The sequence below is a fragment of the Abramis brama genome (genome assembly GCF_963993115.1).
Source record: "Abramis brama genome assembly, chromosome: 12".
NCBI classification, from domain to species: Eukaryota; Metazoa; Chordata; class Actinopteri; order Cypriniformes; family Leuciscidae; genus Abramis; species Abramis brama.
The window spans coordinates 39,362,517-39,383,165 of NC_139974.1; the positions used below are offsets into that span (position 1 = coordinate 39,362,517).

The 20,649-nt window shown below is 36.6% G+C and overlaps 1 protein-coding gene across 3 annotated transcripts in view; it reads left to right on the top strand.

Annotated features, from left to right (window-relative positions):
• The window catches only part of cap2 (cyclase associated actin cytoskeleton regulatory protein 2), a 49,428-nt gene that overhangs the window by 25,040 nt on the left and 3,739 nt on the right, over window positions 1-20,649 (top strand). For all 3 annotated transcript variants that reach the window (XM_084130248.1, XM_084130249.1, XM_084130250.1), the window contains 7 exons: window positions 10,154-10,297; window positions 14,050-14,135; window positions 14,672-14,777; window positions 18,100-18,250; window positions 18,345-18,493; window positions 19,535-19,658; window positions 19,754-19,836. In XM_084130248.1, coding sequence (XP_083986374.1) covers window positions 10,154-10,297; window positions 14,050-14,135; window positions 14,672-14,777; window positions 18,100-18,250; window positions 18,345-18,493; window positions 19,535-19,658; window positions 19,754-19,836 — 843 coding nt within the window. The remainder of the gene's footprint in view (window positions 1-10,153; window positions 10,298-14,049; window positions 14,136-14,671; window positions 14,778-18,099; window positions 18,251-18,344; window positions 18,494-19,534; window positions 19,659-19,753; window positions 19,837-20,649) is intronic.

A 20,649-nucleotide genomic window follows, 5' to 3' on the forward strand; every position in this document is an offset into this window, starting at 1 on the left:
GGCCAAACTTTGATCAATCGAAACGAAAATTGGTACACTTCATCGGAAGCATGATCTGAGGTTCCATGCCAAAGTTGGGAACAGCGCCACCTACGGGTCATGAGATATGGAAAATGCATATTTTGGCCAATAACTTATGAACAGTTTGTCAGAAAATTATAAACTTGGTGTCTATCGATTCCTTGGGTCATGACAAATCCGTGGATATCGATTTTGCCATGATGGGATGTACCACGTGTCCGCCATTTTGAATGATGTCATAATTTGCAATATCTTTTAAACTATTTGAAATTTCTTCACCAAATTTGGTATGGATCATCATTAGCATGGCCCGAAGGTACCTGAGAAATTTGATCACAGCGCCACCTAGTGTTCCAGAGATATCATTGTTTTTTGAAAAAACGCTTATAACTTTTGCTAACATTGCTTGAAATTTGATTTCTTTATGTCAATATATTCCTTGGCTTATGCCGATTTCAACGATATCTCATATGTTATTTATCAACAATGTGACTGGCCGCCATATTGGAGTGAATGTAAAACAGTTTTTTCGCTACTCCTCCTTCAAAATTGGTCTAATTTTGTCCAAACATGTACTCAAATGATCTTCGGACTGAGCCGCATAAAAGTACTGTCCCCGATTTTTTTGCTATACTGGAAAAAAAAAGTTATGATGTCGCAAACTTAATGAGGTCAACCCATAATTGGTTCAGAGGCTGTAACTTGTGAACAGTTTGTCACAAAATCATAAAATTGGTGTCTATCGATTCCTTGCGTCATGTCGAATCTGAGGATATCTATTTTGCCAGCATTGGATGTACCACATCATAAGCTATATTAGCATTAAGTTAGCTTAGCATGCTAATCTCGTTAACATGATTTTGTGTGCTCATTCACACACTGAAGCCTCTCCTCTGCAGCTTTGTAAAACATGTCCTCTGGGTGGCGCAAGTGGTTCAACCATGCGTCATGAATCCCGAACCATTGTGGTCGTGGGTTCGAGACCAGTGTGGGGCGACTTTGAAATTGTGTATAAAATAATAATTTAAATTCCTTCCGGCTCTGCACTGCTGTTGGTGCTTAAATGCTAGCTGTGCTGCTGTAATTGATGTGCTTACTGTGCTTGATGTACATTAAATTTCTGATGTTTTGCTCTTCTGGCTCCGCATTGCGCTACAGCGGCTGTTGCTTGCTCTGCCTTGCAGGGCTTGGCCCCGTATTGCTGCTTGCAGCTATATTTATTATTATTATTATTCTTCTTCCTCCTCTTGAAGTCTATGGCAGCCCTATGAACCATACATAGGAAAATGATGAAATTTGGCACACTTGTAGTGATGGTAATGAAAAGTAATTGTAGCAATTTTTGAGTCTCTAGGTCCAACTCTATAGCGCCACCAGCAGTTCAAAAATTCAACATTGAAATGGTTATAACTTTTGAACCCTTTGATCTAGAAAAATGAAACTTAGTACACCTGATTCATCTCATCATGCTGATTAGAACCAATATCTTACATTAAGACTCCGCCCATTACAGTAGTGGCCATTTTGAAAAGTACTGTATGCAGTTTTTTTGCTACTCCTCCTTCAAAATTGGTCTAATTTTGTCCAAACATGTACTCAAATGATCTTCGGACTGAGCCGCATAAAAGTACTGTCCCCGATTTTTTTTATTCTTCTCTGATCAAAAGTTATGACGTCGCAAACTTAACGAGGTCGACCCAAAATTGGTTCAGAAGCTATAGCTCGGCCAAACTTTGATCAATCGAAACGAAAATTGGTACACTTCATCGGAAGCATGATCTGAGGTTCCATGCCAAAGTTGGGAACAGCGCCACCTACGGGTCATGAGATATGGAAAATGCATATTTTGGCCAATAACTTATGAACAGTTTGTCAGAAAATTATAAACTTGGTGTCTATCGATTCCTTGGGTCATGACAAATCCGTGGATATCGATTTTGCCATGATGGGATGTACCACGTGTCCGCCATTTTGAATGATGTCATAATTTGCAATATCTTTTAAACTATTTGAAATTTCTTCACCAAATTTGGTATGGATCATCATTAGCATGGCCCGAAGGTACCTGAGAAATTTGATCACAGCGCCACCTAGTGTTCCAGAGATATCATTGTTTTTTGAAAAAACGCTTATAACTTTTGCTAACATTGCTTGAAATTTGATTTCTTTATGTCAATATATTCCTTGGCTTATGCCGATTTCAACGATATCTCATATGTTATTTATCAACAATGTGACTGGCCGCCATATTGGAGTGAATGTAAAACAGTTTTTTCGCTACTCCTCCTTCAAAATTGGTCTAATTTTGTCCAAACATGTACTCAAATGATCTTCGGACTGAGCCGCATAAAAGTACTGTCCCCGATTTTTTTGCTATACTGGAAAAAAAAAGTTATGATGTCGCAAACTTAATGAGGTCAACCCATAATTGGTTCAGAGGCTGTAACTTGTGAACAGTTTGTCACAAAATCATAAAATTGGTGTCTATCGATTCCTTGCGTCATGTCGAATCTGAGGATATCTATTTTGCCAGCATTGGATGTACCACATCATAAGCTATATTAGCATTAAGTTAGCTTAGCATGCTAATCTCGTTAACATGATTTTGTGTGCTCATTCACACACTGAAGCCTCTCCTCTGCAGCTTAGTAAAACATGTCCTCTGGGTGGCGCAAGTGGTTCAACCATGCGTCATGAATCCCGAACCATTGTGGTCGTGGGTTCGAGACCAGTGTGGGGCGACTTTGAAATTGTGTATAAAATAATAATTTAAATTCCTTCCGGCTCTGCACTGCTGTTGGTGCTTAAATGCTAGCTGTGCTGCTGTAATTGATGTGCTTACTGTGCTTGATGTACATTAAATTTCTGATGTTTTGCTCTTCTGGCTCCGCATTGCGCTACAGCGGCTGTTGCTTGCTCTGCCTTGCAGGGCTTGGCCCCGTATTGCTGCTTGCAGCTATATTCTTATTATTATTATTATTATTATTCTTCTTCCTCCTCTTGAAGTCTATGGCAGCCCTATGAACCATACATAGGAAAATGATGAAATTTGGCACACTTGTAGTGATGGTAATGAAAAGTAATTGTAGCAATTTTTGAGTCTCTAGGTCCAACTCTATAGCGCCACCAGCAGTTCAAAAATTCAACATTGAAATGGTTATAACTTTTGAACCCTTTGATCTAGAAAAATGAAACTTAGTACACCTGATTCATCTCATCATGCTGATTAGAACCAATATCTTACATTAAGACTCCGCCCATTACAGTAGTGGCCATTTTGAAAAGTACAGTATGCAGTTTTTTTGCTACTCCTCCTTCAAAATTGGTCTAATTTTGTCCAAACATGTACTCAAATGATCTTCGGACTGAGCCGCATAAAAGTACTGTCCCCGATTTTTTTTATTCTTCTCTGATCAAAAGTTATGACGTCGCAAACTTAACGAGGTCGACCCAAAATTGGTTCAGAAGCTATAGCTCGGCCAAACTTTGATCAATCGAAACGAAAATTGGTACACTTCATCGGAAGCATGATCTGAGGTTCCATGCCAAAGTTGGGAACAGCGCCACCTACGGGTCATGAGATATGGAAAATGCATATTTTGGCCAATAACTTATGAACAGTTTGTCAGAAAATTATAAACTTGGTGTCTATCGATTCCTTGGGTCATGACAAATCCGTGGATATCGATTTTGCCATGATGGGATGTACCACGTGTCCGCCATTTTGAATGATGTCATAATTTGCAATATCTTTTAAACTATTTGAAATTTCTTCACCAAATTTGGTATGGATCATCATTAGCATGGCCCGAAGGTACATGAGAAGTTTGATCACAGCGCCACCTAGTGTTCCAGAGATATCATTGTTTTTTGAAAAAACACTTATAACTTTTGCCAACATTGCTTGAAATTTGATTTCTTTATGTCAATATATTCCTTGGCTTATGCCGATTTCAACGATATCTCATATGTTATTTTTCAACAATGTGACTGGCCGCCATATTGGAGCGAATGTAAAACAGTTTTTTCGCTACTCCTCCTTCAAAATTGGTCTAATTTTGTCCAAATATGTACTCAAATGATCTTCGGACTGAGCCACATAAAAGTACTGTCCCCGATTTTTTTGCTCTACTGGAAAAAAAAAGTTATGATGTCGCAAACTTAACGAGGTCGACCCATAATTGGTTCAGAGGCTGTAACTTGTGAACAGTTTGTCACAAAATCATAAAATTGGTGTCTATCGATTCCTTGCGTCATGTCGAATCTGAGGATATCTATTTTGCCAGCATTGGATGTACCACATCATAAGCTATATTAGCATTAAGTTAGCTTAGCATGCTAATCTCGTTAACATGATTTTGTGTGCTCATTCACACACTGAAGCCTCTCCTCTGCAGCTTTGTAAAACATGTCCTCTGGGTGGCGCAAGTGGTTCAACCATGCGTCATGAATCCCGAACCATTGTGGTCGTGGGTTCGAGACCAGTGTGGGGCGACTTTGAAATTGTGTATAAAATAATAATTTAAATTCCTTCCGGCTCTGCACTGCTGTTGGTGCTTAAATGCTAGCTGTGCTGCTGTAATTGATGTGCTTACTGTGCTTGATGTACATTAAATTTCTGATGTTTTGCTCTTCTGGCTCCGCATTGCGCTACAGCGGCTGTTGCTTGCTCTGCCTTGCAGGGCTTGGCCCCGTATTGCTGCTTGCAGCTATATTTTAAATTAAGATTGTAGAAGTTGATCTGATAAGGTGTTTCTCATTTGATGCTGATACAAATGTAGTATTTATTATTTTATTTTATTATATTTGCTCGTTATTATATTCATCAAGTCGACGAAAAATGCCTATATTTGAACAATTTAAAACTGACATTAAAATGTATTTTGTAAGTAAGAACTTACAATGCAAACTATGCAATTGGGGATTTCTCTGAATGGATTCCCACAAATCTGAATGGAAAAACACTCAACCTGAATATGCTAAGAAAAGACTGGCTATCTCTGTAGTACTGTAGTACACACACACACACACACACACACACACACACACACACACACACACACACGTTTACTTAGCTAACTAAATGGAGACTCTCCATAGACATAATGATTTTTATACTGTACAAACTGTATATTCTCTCCTCTTACACTAACTAAACCTATCCATCACACACACACACACACACACACACACACACACACTATAAACCCGACCCCTACCCATCACACACACACACACACACATTAACCCGACCCCTACCCATCACACACACACACACACACACACACACACATACATACGTTTACTTAGCTATCTAAATGGGGACTCTCCATAGACGTAACGATTTTTATACTGTACAAACTGTATATTCTATGACATTAAAATGTATTTTGTAAGTAAGAACTTACAATGCAAACTATGCAATTGGGGATTTCTCCGAATGGATTCCCACAAATCTGAATGGAAAAACACTCAACCTGAATATGCTAAGAAAAGACTGGCTATCTCTGTAGTACTGTAGTACACACACACACACACACACACACACACGTTTACTTAGCTAACTAAATGGAGACTCTCCATAGACATAATGATTTTTATACTGTACAAACTGTATATTCTCTCCTCTTACACTAACTAAACCTATCCATCACACACACACACACACACACACACACACACACACACACACACACACACACACACACACACACACACACACACACACACACACACTATAAACCCGACCCCTACCCATCACACACACACACACACACATTAACCCGACCCCTACCCATCACACACACACACACACACATACATACGTTTACTTAGCTATCTAAATGGGGACTCTCCATAGACGTAACGATTTTTATACTGTACAAACTGTATATTCTCTCCTCTTACACTACCTACCCATCACACTCACACACACTCACACACACTCACACTCACACACACACACACACACACACACACACACACACACACACACACACACACACACACAGTCACACACAAACCCGACCCCTACCCATCACATAAAACTTTCTGCATTTTTACATTTTTAATTACTATATTTTTTATACCAGATTTACAAATGAGGACGTCCCTAAAGGAGGTTTTTGGAGATTTTGGTCACTTCTTGTCCCCAAAATATAGTTAAGTAGGTTTACACACACACCCACACCCACACACACACACACACACACACACACACAATTCTGAAATACAATTTTTTTTGTTGGTTCATGCATATATATAAATATACCTTCCAAACATTCTCTCTCACTCACACACACTATGTTTAGCCGTTGTTCCTCTCCATCAGTAGTGTGAAGTGTGTGAAGCTCCCAGGAGGGATGCTGGACAGTTGCCCTAAACCTCTGGCTTTTCTCTCCCGCTCTATGTGTGTGTGTGTGTGTGTGTGTGTGTGTGTGTGCAGGACTGAGCTTGCATTCTGTGGCTTTTTATGGGCATGTTCTATATTTGAGCCGGTGTGTGTGTGTGTGTGTGTCCTGGGTCACGTGACGGGCCTGTCACTGGACGAGGAGTGTTTGTGTGGCCTGTAGACCGCAGCTGTTTCTCTCTGATTCCTCATGTAATTGAGTCGCTCTGTGTCTTCATGACCGAGATGTTCGTTCTCGACATAATACTGTCTGTTCAGAGGATATTTATACATATCCTAATTGTTGATCATCGTGAACCTATTACATGAATTATACCTTCCAGAATTATAATTAATTATACCTTCCATATATAATGTGTCCAGGTATTTATAAAATAGATTTTTTTTATATAAATAAATATATATATAGATATATATAAATAAATAAAATAAATAATTATTTGTATTATTTTAAATTACAATTATTATATTCTATTTAAATACACTTATTTGATTAAATTACAATTATTTTATTTTAATAATTATTTCATTGAAATTAAATTGCAGTTTTATAATATATTATTTAAATAAATGTATTTTTAATATATATTTATTTATTTACTTATTTACTTATTTACTTATTTATTTATTTATTTATTTATTTATTTATTTTTTTATTTTTTTATTCTTTCTTGTCTGTTCAGAGGATATTTATCCTGGTCATTTTGAACCTTTTATGTAAATTATACTTAAATTCATACAACTAATATGTGTCTAAATATTTATAAAATAGTTTATATTATATATATTTTTTAATTATTATTATATTTCATTAAATTACACCTTTTTTATTTTATAAAATTAAAATGATTTTATTTGATTGATAATGATTTTACTTTCTCCATATCTTAATTCTTGGTTATTTTTAAACTTTTAAAATAATTATACCTTCCAGAGTTCATACAATGTATCACACAATATAAATTATTAACAAATTATTTTAAAAAGTGCCTTATTTTTAAATAAATACATTTAAAAAAAATATTTTATATAAATGACAATTATTTATTTAAATTAAATTACAATTTTATATGATGTGGTCGTAATGATAATAAAAAAAAAATACAATATTTATAATTAAAATGCAAAAATAGTTCAGGCTAAGTGCACACTTTGAATGCAATCTCTCTTTCTCGCGTTGCGATTCATAATCTGATGAGAAAGCTCTTAGCTCGGGTCTGGCTCCATTCATAGCTCAAAGATAGGCTATTTCTGTCGCTCTGTGGCTGAGCATGATGGGAAGGGAAGTTCAGGACGATGCTGTAAGGTACTCGCTCTCGGACACTGTCCTAACAAGGGCCGTAATGTCAGAGAATGGATGAAAGAGACTCCTTTGTTCACAGAAATCAAAATCATGCGTATGTTGTTATGGGAGGAATTTATGTAAATAGGGTTTTTGATTTAATCACTTTGTGTCACACAAACTCTTTGTGTCACACAAACACCACAGATCAATGCTGAGTCACATTCAGCCACAAAACAGCAAATATAGATGAATAAACACACAATGTGCCAGCAAACACTGTCTCTCGCTTACTTGATGAGGTTGAAGTCAGGTCAGCCGGTGTTTCATGCTACTGAATTGCACATGAATGTAAGTTGAACTAAAAACAAGAAGTGGTATTTTTAGTCCGGAGACTCATTCTCCCACCGAGCTCTTATGAAACGGACTGAAAGGGTGGACATGGCAACTGCTGGAACACAAGCGTAAATACAAAAACGTTCATTTAACAAAAGAAACAGTGTGTTCCCTCTCCTCCTTGTTGAGAGGTAAACTGTAAACATCGCTACGGGACCGGGCCTTACAAGGCGAGGGGATCCCATCATTACGGGCAGGAATGCCGAGTGGGAGGAGGTGAAGCTTTCATTGGAAAAAACGGTCCCACTATTAAAAGTCCGCTTGGGTGACTCCGGCTCCGTGCTTTTCTCTGTGCTTTGCTCTCAGGGGTCAATGCCATCAAAACTTTAACGATCATCTGTCCTTAATGCGGACACTTTTAGCAGATATGCATTTAATGGACACGTTTAAAATCGCATTGTTTACACTTTATTTTAAGGTGTGAGTACTGTGGAATATTAACATGTGCTTGCAAAAAAAGGGTTCTACACAGAACCAAATATTTCTTGACTCAGTTTTAAAGAACACTCTATGGGCTGCATCTAAAATCACATACTATATAGTAGGCGAAAAACAGTATGTGACAAAAGAAGTATGTCTGAATTCACTTAGTACTCATAAAAGAGCAGGTGAAAACACCCGGATGATCTACTACTTCCAATGGGATTCTGAAGTGTGTTTATTTGGACACTTTAATATCCCATGAGGCCACAGGAGAGAATGACAGTGAATCAACTGTAGGTCACATGATAATGACAACATGGCGGATGTAGTGCGTCCAGATTACATTCATACTGTATAGAACATACTTTTTTTAGCAGTTGTGACGTATTTACTTCTTCAAAATAAGTACCTACTCAAGAGAGTATGTGATTTTGGACGCAGCATAGGACTTGCATTGACTAGTCGGGTACTTGTATTTATATTGGATAAAAAATGTATCCACCTCAATGGAGCGCATACGTTTTTTATGCACATTTTTAGAATTTATGCGCATCTTGCCGTTTCCATGCAATTTGCATAACAATAGGTGGATGAAAATGAGATGCTATAGTTTTTATTCATATTTTGTATCAGTTTTTATTTTTATGCTTAGTTTTCATTTAACATTTTTGTAATTTTGTTATTTTTTCGTCATTTTTAATAGTTTCTGATGTAAAAAAATGTATATAGTTGTTATTAAATTTTATTTCCAGTTTTTAGAGCTACACAATTCTGGACAAATTTTTTTTGTTTCAAACTGAGATCACAATTTCCCACGAGGATGAACATACAACTAAACAAAAATAACATGTAATTTACTAGAGGTTCTGATGCTGCAGTCTATTTAAAATGTTCAAATTAATCTGAATTAATTATTTTAAAAAAATCTGTTTAAATAAAGGATTCAATGAATTACTCATAAAGAATTCGCTTGTTTCATTACTGGATGAATCTGCGTTTTTGAACAAATCAATAAAATTAATGATTCATTGACTCGTTCATAAAGACTTCGCTTGACTCATTACTGGATGAATCAGCATTTTTTAAGCGAATCTGTTGAATGAATGATTCAGTAACAAATACATTTTTTAACAGTCACATGTCGCCACCTACTGGTGTAACGATGTAATGATTCAATCTTTATTTGAAGCTTTGAAGCTGAAGTTACTTTCAAAAGGTGATTTGCTCTATTTTGATCACTACCGTAGACATCAGTGTTTATATCCGAACTATAAACTTTTATCCCAGTACTTCTGTGAAAATCTGAATTACTGTAAGACAGAAATAACAATACTGTGTGGTTAAAAAGACTGTTTGTGAAGCCGTTTCATTCCTCTCTGGGTCAGACTTGAATGTTCGCTGTGATTGTACTTCTCAAAGGATGATTTGTTGTCATTTGGGAATAAGATCCGCATAGGTGTTCGAATTGAGATCACGATCTTTTAATGATTAATCGTGCAGCTCTGTTTTTTTTTATTTCAAGTAACTTGTTTTTATATTTTTGTTTCAGTTTTAGAATATTATAACCCTGGTTTGATGTTCCACAAATGAATCTTAACCTTTGATTGATTGCTTTTCCTCAGACGGAGCTGGCCGACCTCCTCAGACCTCTCTCCGACCAGATCCACGAGGTCCAGAGCTTCCGGGAGAAGAACCGCGGCAGTGACCTGTTCAACCACCTCTCAGCCGTGAGCGAGAGCATCCCCGCGCTGGGCTGGGTGGCTGTGGTGAGACCCTCTCTGTGGACACTCACTAACTCGCTGCATGCAAACATATTCATATATCATATGCAACAAGTTCTACAACCTGATCTGGTAGCACCGAGGTGCCAGGGGGATGTTAAAGGGGTGGTTGATTATGATTTCACTTTTCTAACTTTAGTTAGTGTGTAATGTTGCTGTTTGAGCATAAACAACAAAGTTACAACGCTCAAAGTCCAAAGCAAAGGAAGATATTTGCTTTGAAAGAAATCGCTTTTTAAGGACTACAACAAACGGCTGGTAGAGACTACACGAGCTTCCTCCCGGGTTAGTGACATCACCAACCCTAGAATTTACATAAACCCGCCCCCAGGAATGCAATTTATAGATTATCATGACAGAATATGCTAATCAATGACTAGAAGATAACTACACATAAGCTTCATAAATTCATCAACTAACCATTCAGAAATGTCCTGTTGCTTCTACATGTTGTCGCTTCTTCTTGAGTCTCTCCATCTTTCTGACTTTTTGAACATAAAAGGCTAAAAGTTTTTGAAATGTTCAGTGCATGTGTGTGTGAGGTAAAAGGACACGAGCTCTTGAAGCTCCGCCCCCTGTGCCGGGAGCAGCAGCTCATTTGCATTTAAAGGAACAGACACAAACAGTGCGTTTTTGCTCACCCTCAAAAAGTGACGACTTTAACATGCTATATAAAAATATATGTGTGGTATTTTGAGCTAAAACTTCACATACACACTCTGGGGACATCAGAGACTTATTTTACATCTTGTGAAAAGGGCATTATACCACCCCTTTAATAATGTTACGTTTCGTCTCTTAGAAATGAACATATGACGGTAACCTGAGTTGACAGTAGTAGTAGTTTAAACTTGAGTTGGGATGCGGACGTAAATTTATTTTCATTAGCAAAAACAGTAACATCTGTAAAAGTTAACAACCTCATTTAAAAATAATTAAATATGCTGACTGGGTTAGGACTCTACTCTTATTAAAGGGGTCCTATTATGCCCTTTTACGAAGTTTTGATTTTGTTTTTGGGGTGTACTAGAATGTTCTCATGCTTGATTGTTAAAAAAACTCATTATTTATCACATATTTTACATTATTACAGTTCCTCTCTGCCCACTCTGGTTAAACGCGTCGTTTTTGATGAAGCCCCTCCTTCTGAAATATGAAATATGCTGTGATTGGTTAGATGGCCCAGTGTGTTGTGATTGGCAGCTCTTTAGCGCATGTTCGGGAAATGTCCCGCCCCTTCATAACCACAAGCTCTACTCGTGGTTATGAAGTAAGTATTAGATGTAAATATTAACAATGGCGTCAATTTCAAACAATTTCGAGCCTGATTCAGACCCTGACAATGTTAACGAACAAGAGAATTGTGCTGAACGCATTTAAAGCACTGATTTCACAGGACGTTTCAGAGTGGTATGTTTTTGTTTTGTTTGTAATTTTCTTATAGATATGATTTTATCCACCATTTAATCATATTTGTCGGAAAACTATAGAAATACGAACAGTAATCAAAATCATGGATAATTTTCCTAAGGGGTGGTGAAAAAATTTGTAAACTTAAAAATAAAAAAAGCTACAGTAAACACTACATCAATACTGTAATGTTAGTTAGCAGGCTAGCGGAGGCAAAGCTTTCCTGTTTTGGTTACATCTATCATAGCAACTATATTTTCTGTAAAAGAAAATATCTCCCTTTGAATTGAACTCCCTTTGAGTGTCGTAACTTTGCAGATGTTGTTTCTGCTCAAACAGCAACATTACACACTAACTAAAGTTAGAAAAGTCAAATCATAATCAACCACCCCTTTAAAAGTAACCATCGGTCTTCCATGATATCATGCATTTGTAGATCATAACTACTGGTAAAACCATGCACGGTACCTCATTACCGTAACCTTGTGGATTCTGTGGTATTTGTTATGAAAAACAGTAGCATAAACATACAAATGCACAAAAACGGCAATAGCTTAATAACAAAAAATACTCTAATTATATTACTTTACTCCTTTAATACAGTTAATACGTCAACATTAATAATATAATAAAATGCCATATGAATATCCCATATTTCTGCCATAATACCACTTTTACAAATAGGGCCCTTATTTTAACGATCTGAAACGCAAGTATCAAGCACGAAACGCAAGTAACTTTGTGGGCGGGTCTCGGGCGCTGTTGCTATTATACCGGCGGGATAAATGACTCTTGCGCCTGACGCAAATCTAAAATGTGTTGGTCTGAAGTAGCTTCATTACTCATAGGTGTGGTTTGGGGCGTAACGTGCAATAAACCAATCAGAGCGATATCTCACATTCCCTTTAAGAGCAGGCGCGCTTGTTCCATGGCGGATTGCTATAATAACGGCGGATTTGCCAGACGCACGCCAGGAGCGGTTCACAGCCGAGGAGACCGACGTTCTCGTCAGGGCCGTAAAACACAGAGAAGTGACATTGTATGAGGATGGAGAAACACACCCAAATTAGCTTCGGTTAAACAGGCGTATAATAATTTGGGTAAATGTGTAAGCTAGATTTATGCCTATTTTTTCACATCTTCATGGACACCACAATGATTTCCCTCATGTGGAATATTTTTCCTTGTAATAATGTATGATTTGCAAAAATGTCAACTGCTGCGTCTGTGTGTAGATGAGAGAAGCAAAGTGTATGTGTGTTGTGCACACGCTACATTATGGCCAAGCATGCGCCCTTAAAATAGCATCTGAATAACGCACCACTGATTTTAGACTAGGTTTCTCCTGGTCTGTGGCGGAATTGTTTTCTGAAACTGCAAAATAGCACCAGGGAACGTTTGCACCGGAACACGCCTCCTCTTTTCGCTGAACCGCCCCCGGGAGCGCAAGTTCATTCCCTAATTTACAGACGTGCGTCTGTGGAGGGAAAAGTCCGCTGTGCGCGGGTGCAAAATAGGAATGAAACATGTGTCAGTGTACAAACGCTGGGTGCAAGATAGGGCCCTTAGTGTTACTACAGTAAATTCATGGTTAATGTTGGTGATTTGCGGATTGAAAAGCCTTCAAACTGGATCTTTGTGTCCTGTCTCGCCAGTGAGAATGTCAGCGCTGTTTTATCTGGATTTAAACTAGTTTAATCCACAGAGACATTTGTGGTTTTTAAAGGAGAACTCGAGCGCTTTTCACCGGATCTCACACTCGCGGTCAGCAAGTAAATGCGTTCGAGTAGCGCTGTTTTGTTCCACTTTTTCACACCGATAGGAAAAAATGTCTCAAAATGCAAGCATTTAGTTGCAGTCTAAAGCCATGCAAACTTTTATAACTGATCCAGAAAATACCTGGTTTGACTTTTTGAGTCTCTGCACTTTCAGATTCAGGCATGGCTTGATACTAGAGATAAAAGCCCATCAAATAAACTTCAAACAATATCACATTAGGCATATTTTCTTTGATTGTGACCTCACAGAAACCATATCTGAGAGGACCACCAAACTGATTTTCTATTATGTAAACTCTTCTGATGTCTTCATGCCATGGACGGCTGTATCTAATCTCTGCAATGTGAATTTGGACTGAGACAGATCTGGACTCCATCATTTTCTGCTTTAAACTACTGCATCTGTTTACAGCAGAGGTTCAGAGCCTCGGTATTAGTGCTTTACATGAAACTGATCTTTTATTCTGTGCTTATTATTTACTTTTTATGAGTGCATAAGCTCCTTTGACCATCTTCTGACCCGTTGTGTTCCCGCTCTCTGACATGCAGTGTCAGAAACCAGGGCCGTACGTGAAGGAGATGAACGACGCCGCGATGTTCTACACCAACAGAGTCCTGAAAGATTACAAAGACACGTTAGTGGATTGTTTTTGTATGTGTTTAGTTCAGTTTGATATGTTAAATAGGGATGCACGATATATCGGCCTTCATATCGGTATCGGCCGATATATGTTCATTTTTAATATTATAGTTATCGGCCCGATAAGAAAATTTGGCCAATATATTAAAGCCGATAAATAATGGGTTATTTCCTTCAGCTGAGACACTTCAGATGCGCACTGTTCAACATGATGCTTTTAAATTTGCTGAAATATGATTGACACTTCAAAAAGGAAAATACAGTTCAATGCAACATGTGCAGCGAAAAATTTAGATTTAGATTTATCGGCCAATATATCGGTTATCGGTTTATAAAATATAATTACTCAAATATAAAGAGTTATCGGTATCGGGCAAAATGTTCATATCAGTGCATCCCTAATGTTAAAGAGAAATTACTCTTACATGGTGGTTCTTCGAGGAGCATGCATAGTAAATTTCCCTCACATAAATATTTGTTTTGATATTAAAAAATGATTTATTGATTTGATGTTTCTTGTGTCGACCCCAGCGACGGCCGTCATGTGGAGTGGGTGCGTTCCTATCTGAGCATCTGGACTGAGCTCCAGTCCTACATCAAGGAGCATCACACCACTGGCCTCGTGTGGAGCAAGACTGTGAGTGAGGCCACAGCTTCTTTGTGTTCTGGAAGTACCAATCGATATTAACCAATGTGTGACCCTGGACCACAAAACCAGTCACATGGGTCACAATTTATAAATAAGCTTTCCATTGTACGCACTGCAAAAAATGCTTTTCTTCGAATTTTTGTCTTGTTTCCAGTCCAAATATAAAAAAAAAAATAACTTAAATCAAGATGCATTTTATAGTAAAATTAATTTTTGAAAATAAATCAAAATTAAGTGAATTTTTGCTTAAAACAAGCAAAATTATCTGTCCATGGGGTAAGAAAAATAATCTTGTTTCTGTTTGAATATTAAGATTGGACAGATAATCCCCATGGACAGATAATTTTGCTTGTTTTAAGCAAAAACTCACTTAATTTTGATTTATTTCCCCAGAAAACAAGACATAATATCTTATGGCATTTTACTACTTTAGTGAATGCATCTTGATATAAGAATTTTTTTTATATTTGGACTGGAAACAAGACAAAAATACTAAGTAAGAAAAGCATTTTTTGCAGTGTGATTTTGGAGGTTTTGGCATTCCCGACGGACGCATCCAACAATTACATGTTAGGTAATAGTTTACCTAACATATCTAATGGGAAAAAGGGTTTGTGCTTCATGTCTTTAAAATGAGTATGTCTGCTTACTGTGCTGAATAAATGGAAAAATCATATAAATGATCACCGTAGCTAACAATTATATTAAGATTATTTTTAGACAGATAATTTTGCTTGTTGATTTAAAATTTGATTAATTCCCCCGGAAAATAAGATATAATATCTTATCTAATTTTACTTATCTATTCTTATCTTATCAATTTTTAGATATTTGGACTGGAAACCAGACAAAAATACTAAGTAAGAAAAGCATTTTTTGCAGTGTGGTTTGTTAGGATATGATCATATTTGGCCGAGATACAACTATTTGAAAATCTGGAATCTGAGGGTGCAAAAAAATCATCTTTAAAGTTGTCCATTTATGTTCAAGATTCACTCACAAAAATAAATGTTTTATGTATTTACGGTAGGAAACTTACAAAATATCTTCATGGAACATGATCTTTACTTAATATCCTAATGATTTTTGGCATAAAAGAAAAATGTACCATACAATGTATTGTTGGCTATTGCCACAAATAATCCTGGATTTTGTGATCCAGGGTCACAAAGGGTTTTGTTAAACAGGGATGCATGATATATCGGTATCACCGTACTAATAATCTTATTTAAAAAACATTATAGTGTACACCATTATATTAAGTAGTTCTGGAACTTTTGGGGATGTCAAACCTTGTCTGAAATAGTGTGTGTGTCAGACAGAAACCTGAGAGCCGTCACTGACTGTGTGTGTGTCAGCTGTCCCTCCCGCTCTGTGTGTGTGTGTGTGTGTGTGTGTGTGTGTGTGTGTGTGTGTGTGTGTGTGAAGGACTGTGTGCTGCGGACAGGTGGTCATCTGGGTCTTTTTGCATGGGGGGTTTACCATAGAAATGCCCCCAACAAAAGCCTAGTGTGTGTCTGGCTTACACACCTGCTCTCACACACACTCCTCGTAACTCAACCTCTCTTCTCATGTACTCCACACTATACCTCTCCTTTGACTTCAGTAAATATCCTCACACATCAAACTCCTGCTTCACTGTATTGTCTCGCTTTTCCACTTCCTCTAACAGTTTGTTTAAGTACCTTTGCCTTTCCACCTCTTCACAAGGCATTGACCTTTGGGGTCAGAGGTCGAGCTGCCCAACCTATGCCGAACATCATCACAAGTATTGGGATTATAAGTGTGTGTGTTTGCACAAGACAGCAAAAGATGAGTGTGCAACAGTTGTTTAAGTGGCTTAACCGTGTGCAACTGTCAATGGCAGCTGTGCTGACGATGTGAAACAGGCGTAAGTGTGTCGTCAGGGTCACACAACACACACACGGCCCGCGCTAATTGTGCTTTTTTGTTAAATAAGATTATCCCAGTTGTGTCAGAAACACATGGACTGATATGAAAATCAGGACCATCATGGAAACACTCATCGAGGATCAACAGGATTCAGTTAGCGAGAGACATCTTACAGCATATTTTTGACTGATATTTATTGTGATATTTAACATTTTATAATATGCATAGAGAGAGTAGCAGTCAGAGGGTTGCACACCCCTGCTCGTTCATTATTATTTGTTTCTTCTTTTCCATATTCCATACTCATTTAATTATACAATTTAGTTGAGATGTTCATACACATTTATGTTCAAATTTGTATATCAAACAAGTTTCATGCAATTGAACGCATTAAAACATTGACCCAAGTTTACCCATATTACTGTATGACATGTTTATGGAGAAAAATATATAGAAATGCACAAATATTTATATATAAAAATTTGTGCATTTATATACATTTTTTTATATACCAAAAAAATACTAAAAAAAGTATGTTATATATAATATATATATATGTGTGTGTGTGTGTATAATATATATATATATATATATATATATATATATATACACACACACACATATATAATATATATACATTTATATATACAAAAATATATAATATATATAATAGAATTTTTTTACTTTTTTTTATTGAGGACTGCAACATTTCTTTGCCTTGCTTTTTAGAATAAATAAATAAATATATATACTAACACACACACAAGACACACATATATATATATATATATATATTATTTATTTATTTATTTATTTATTTTTTATTACTGTATGACATCAATGCTAATGGAAAAATATTTGTGTGTTTGTAAAAAAAAAATATATATATATATATGAAGAGTTCAGATGCAAAAGCCTCTAAGTGCCATCTGAAATTTTCTTCTAGAATGATCATTTCTATCAAGCTCATATATTTAAGTTCAGTAATTTCACTTAAATGGCAATGAAAATGACCTATTATTGTCATTTAAGTGAAACTACTGAACTTAAATATACAATTATGATCATTCTAGAAGAAAATTTCAGATGGCACTTAGAGGCTTTTGCATCTGAACTCTTCATATATATATATATATATATATATATATATATATATATATATATATATATATATATATATATATATATATATATATATATATAACCATTCATTCAGGTCAGCAACACTACAGACTCAATCCGCTGCCTCATACTCCGCCTTCTGGAGTAAAATGGCCATTGCAAGGAACTTACCAACACGCAGTTACAGTTTAGTTGCTGTACCTTCATAAGATATTCAGCCATGTTGTTAAACAGTATAATAATAAAGTGTATATATACTGTATATATAGGGGACTAACTCTGATGTTCTCAACAGGGTCCTGTAGCCCATTCCTCACAGTTCAACGCTCCTCCTCCTCCTCCTCCTCCTCCTCCTCCAGTGTTCATGGATAGTAAAGCGAGCGACAGCACAGCTCAACACTCGGCTCTGTTCGCACAGCTCAACCAGGGCCAGGACATCACTAAAGGTGGGCCGGAGACCTCCACCAGTCTCAGACACACTGTCCCGCCAGCAAACGTCACGTCAGGTGGTGTGTGTGTGTGTGTGTGTTCTTCCTCCAGGTTTAAAGCATGTGTCTGACGAGCAGAAGACGCATAAGAACGCCAGCCTGCGCTGTCCGGGAGAGAGGATCCACCGGGAGTCTCCGGCCAGGAGTCAGGAGCGGAGACATTCCCCAGTGCTGGAGCTGGAGGGGAAGAAGTGGAGGGTGGTGTGTGTGCTCTCCTCTGCTCTCGACGTCACACTAATACACACACTCTCCTGCTACAAAACAGAAACAGAATGTGCAAAACAGAATCTATACCACAATGCAATGCACTTGACATTTTATTAATATTATACAAAGCCATTTATTCATTATCTTTGAAATGAAAATGCAAACTAGAGATTATATTATATTTGAATACACATTAATACTTTATTATTATTATTATTATAACGTTAATAATAATAATAATAATAATAATAATAATAATAACATGTATTATTATTATAGTTACCATGGTGGTTATTATTATTATTATTACTACTATTTTTATATATTATTATGTTATATTAGAATACATTATAATAATAATTCTTATTCTTACATTAATAACAATAATTATAGTTTGCATAGTGGTTATTATTGTTATAATGTATTCTTCTAAATATACAGTATAGTATAATATAGCATAATATATAATAATAGTAGTTGTAATAATAATAACCACTATGCTATCTATAATTATTATTGTAGTAATTATTAATACTACTATTATTTTAATTATATTATATTGTTAAATTATATATTAATTAATTATAAATAATTATGAGATAATAATAATAATTATTTTTATAGTTGGCATTGTGGTTATCATTATTGTTATTATAAATAATGATCATAGTTAGCATAGTGGTTATTATTACTGCTATTATTATATACTATTATGTTATAGTATATTGTATATTTAGAAGGTTGCATAATGATGAATAATAATAATAATAATTATTATTATTATTATTATTACTATACCATTTTCTCAATAGAAAGATATTTAGAAGAGCTTAACATGTTCTATAAAATAATAATTCTAAGTGGCACATTTGAAAGTGAAAGATATTCATTATAAAAATAATGATTATCTCCCAAAAAGTGGCTTGGATGAATGTAGAAATGTATATAATATGGTAACACGTGTAATCTGGGCTGTCGTGTCCTATAGCTGTATCATCACGAGAGTGTGTGTGTGTGTGTGTGTGTGGCCTATAGGAGCACCAGGATCAGTCACATGACCTGCTGATAGAGGACACCGAGCTCAGACAGGTGGTGTACGTCTTCAGCTGTAACCGCTCCACACTCCAGATCAGAGGGAAAGTCAACTCCATCATAGTGGGTAAGAGGAGCTCCTCAAACACCAGCTGCTCTCATTCATAACGCTATCATCCACTCGCAACGTGCGTGTGTGTGTGTGTGTGTGTGTGTCCGCAGATAACTGTAAGAAGCTCGGGCTCGTGTTCGACAGTGCGGTGGGCATCGTCGAGATCATCAACTCCACAGACGTTCAGCTTCAGGTTAGATGGAAACGTGTACATGAGTTACAGATCTGATCTGTGAGTGATCTGTGATATTGATCTGTGATATGAATTATGGCCATAACTGCGAGAATCAATAAAGAATGTCCTTGTCAACAAGCGCCATGCTGATATTAATGCTTTTGCTTCATTGGGAGCCAGAAGACGAATATTGTGACATTGGAAATCCTCATGTCCCTCTTCTCATTTGTCTCGGCTGAAGGACTTAATGTGCTTTCTACACCTGGAACAAATGAAACACTCCATCAGAGACTTGACCCTGGACCTGGTCACATGGGTCAATTTTTTGAAATTGAGATGTATATATCATCTGAAAGCTGAATAAATAATCTTTCCATTGATGTGTGGTTTGTTAGGATAGGACAATATTTGGTCGAGATACAACTATTGAAAATCTGGAATCTGAGGGAGCAAAAAAATCGAAACATTGAGAAAATCTCCTTTAAAGTTGTTCATTTATGTTGGCGATTGTGCAGCATTCACTCACAGAAATACATGTTTTATATATTTACTGTAGGAAATTTACAAAATATGGTCGTGGAACATGATCTTAATATCCTAATGATTTTTTATGGCATAAAAGAAAAATCCATAATTTTGACCCGTACAATGTATTATTGGCTATTGCCACAAATAAACCCGTGCGACTCGAGACTGGTGACGTGATCCAGGGTCATATGTGGAATACTGTCCTTTCCTTTGTTGAGGCTGTACCTTCATTGGAGATTTGATTTTTTCCTCCCCCTTTTTTTTCTTTTTTCTTCTGTTTGTTTTTTTGTGGGATACTCTGGG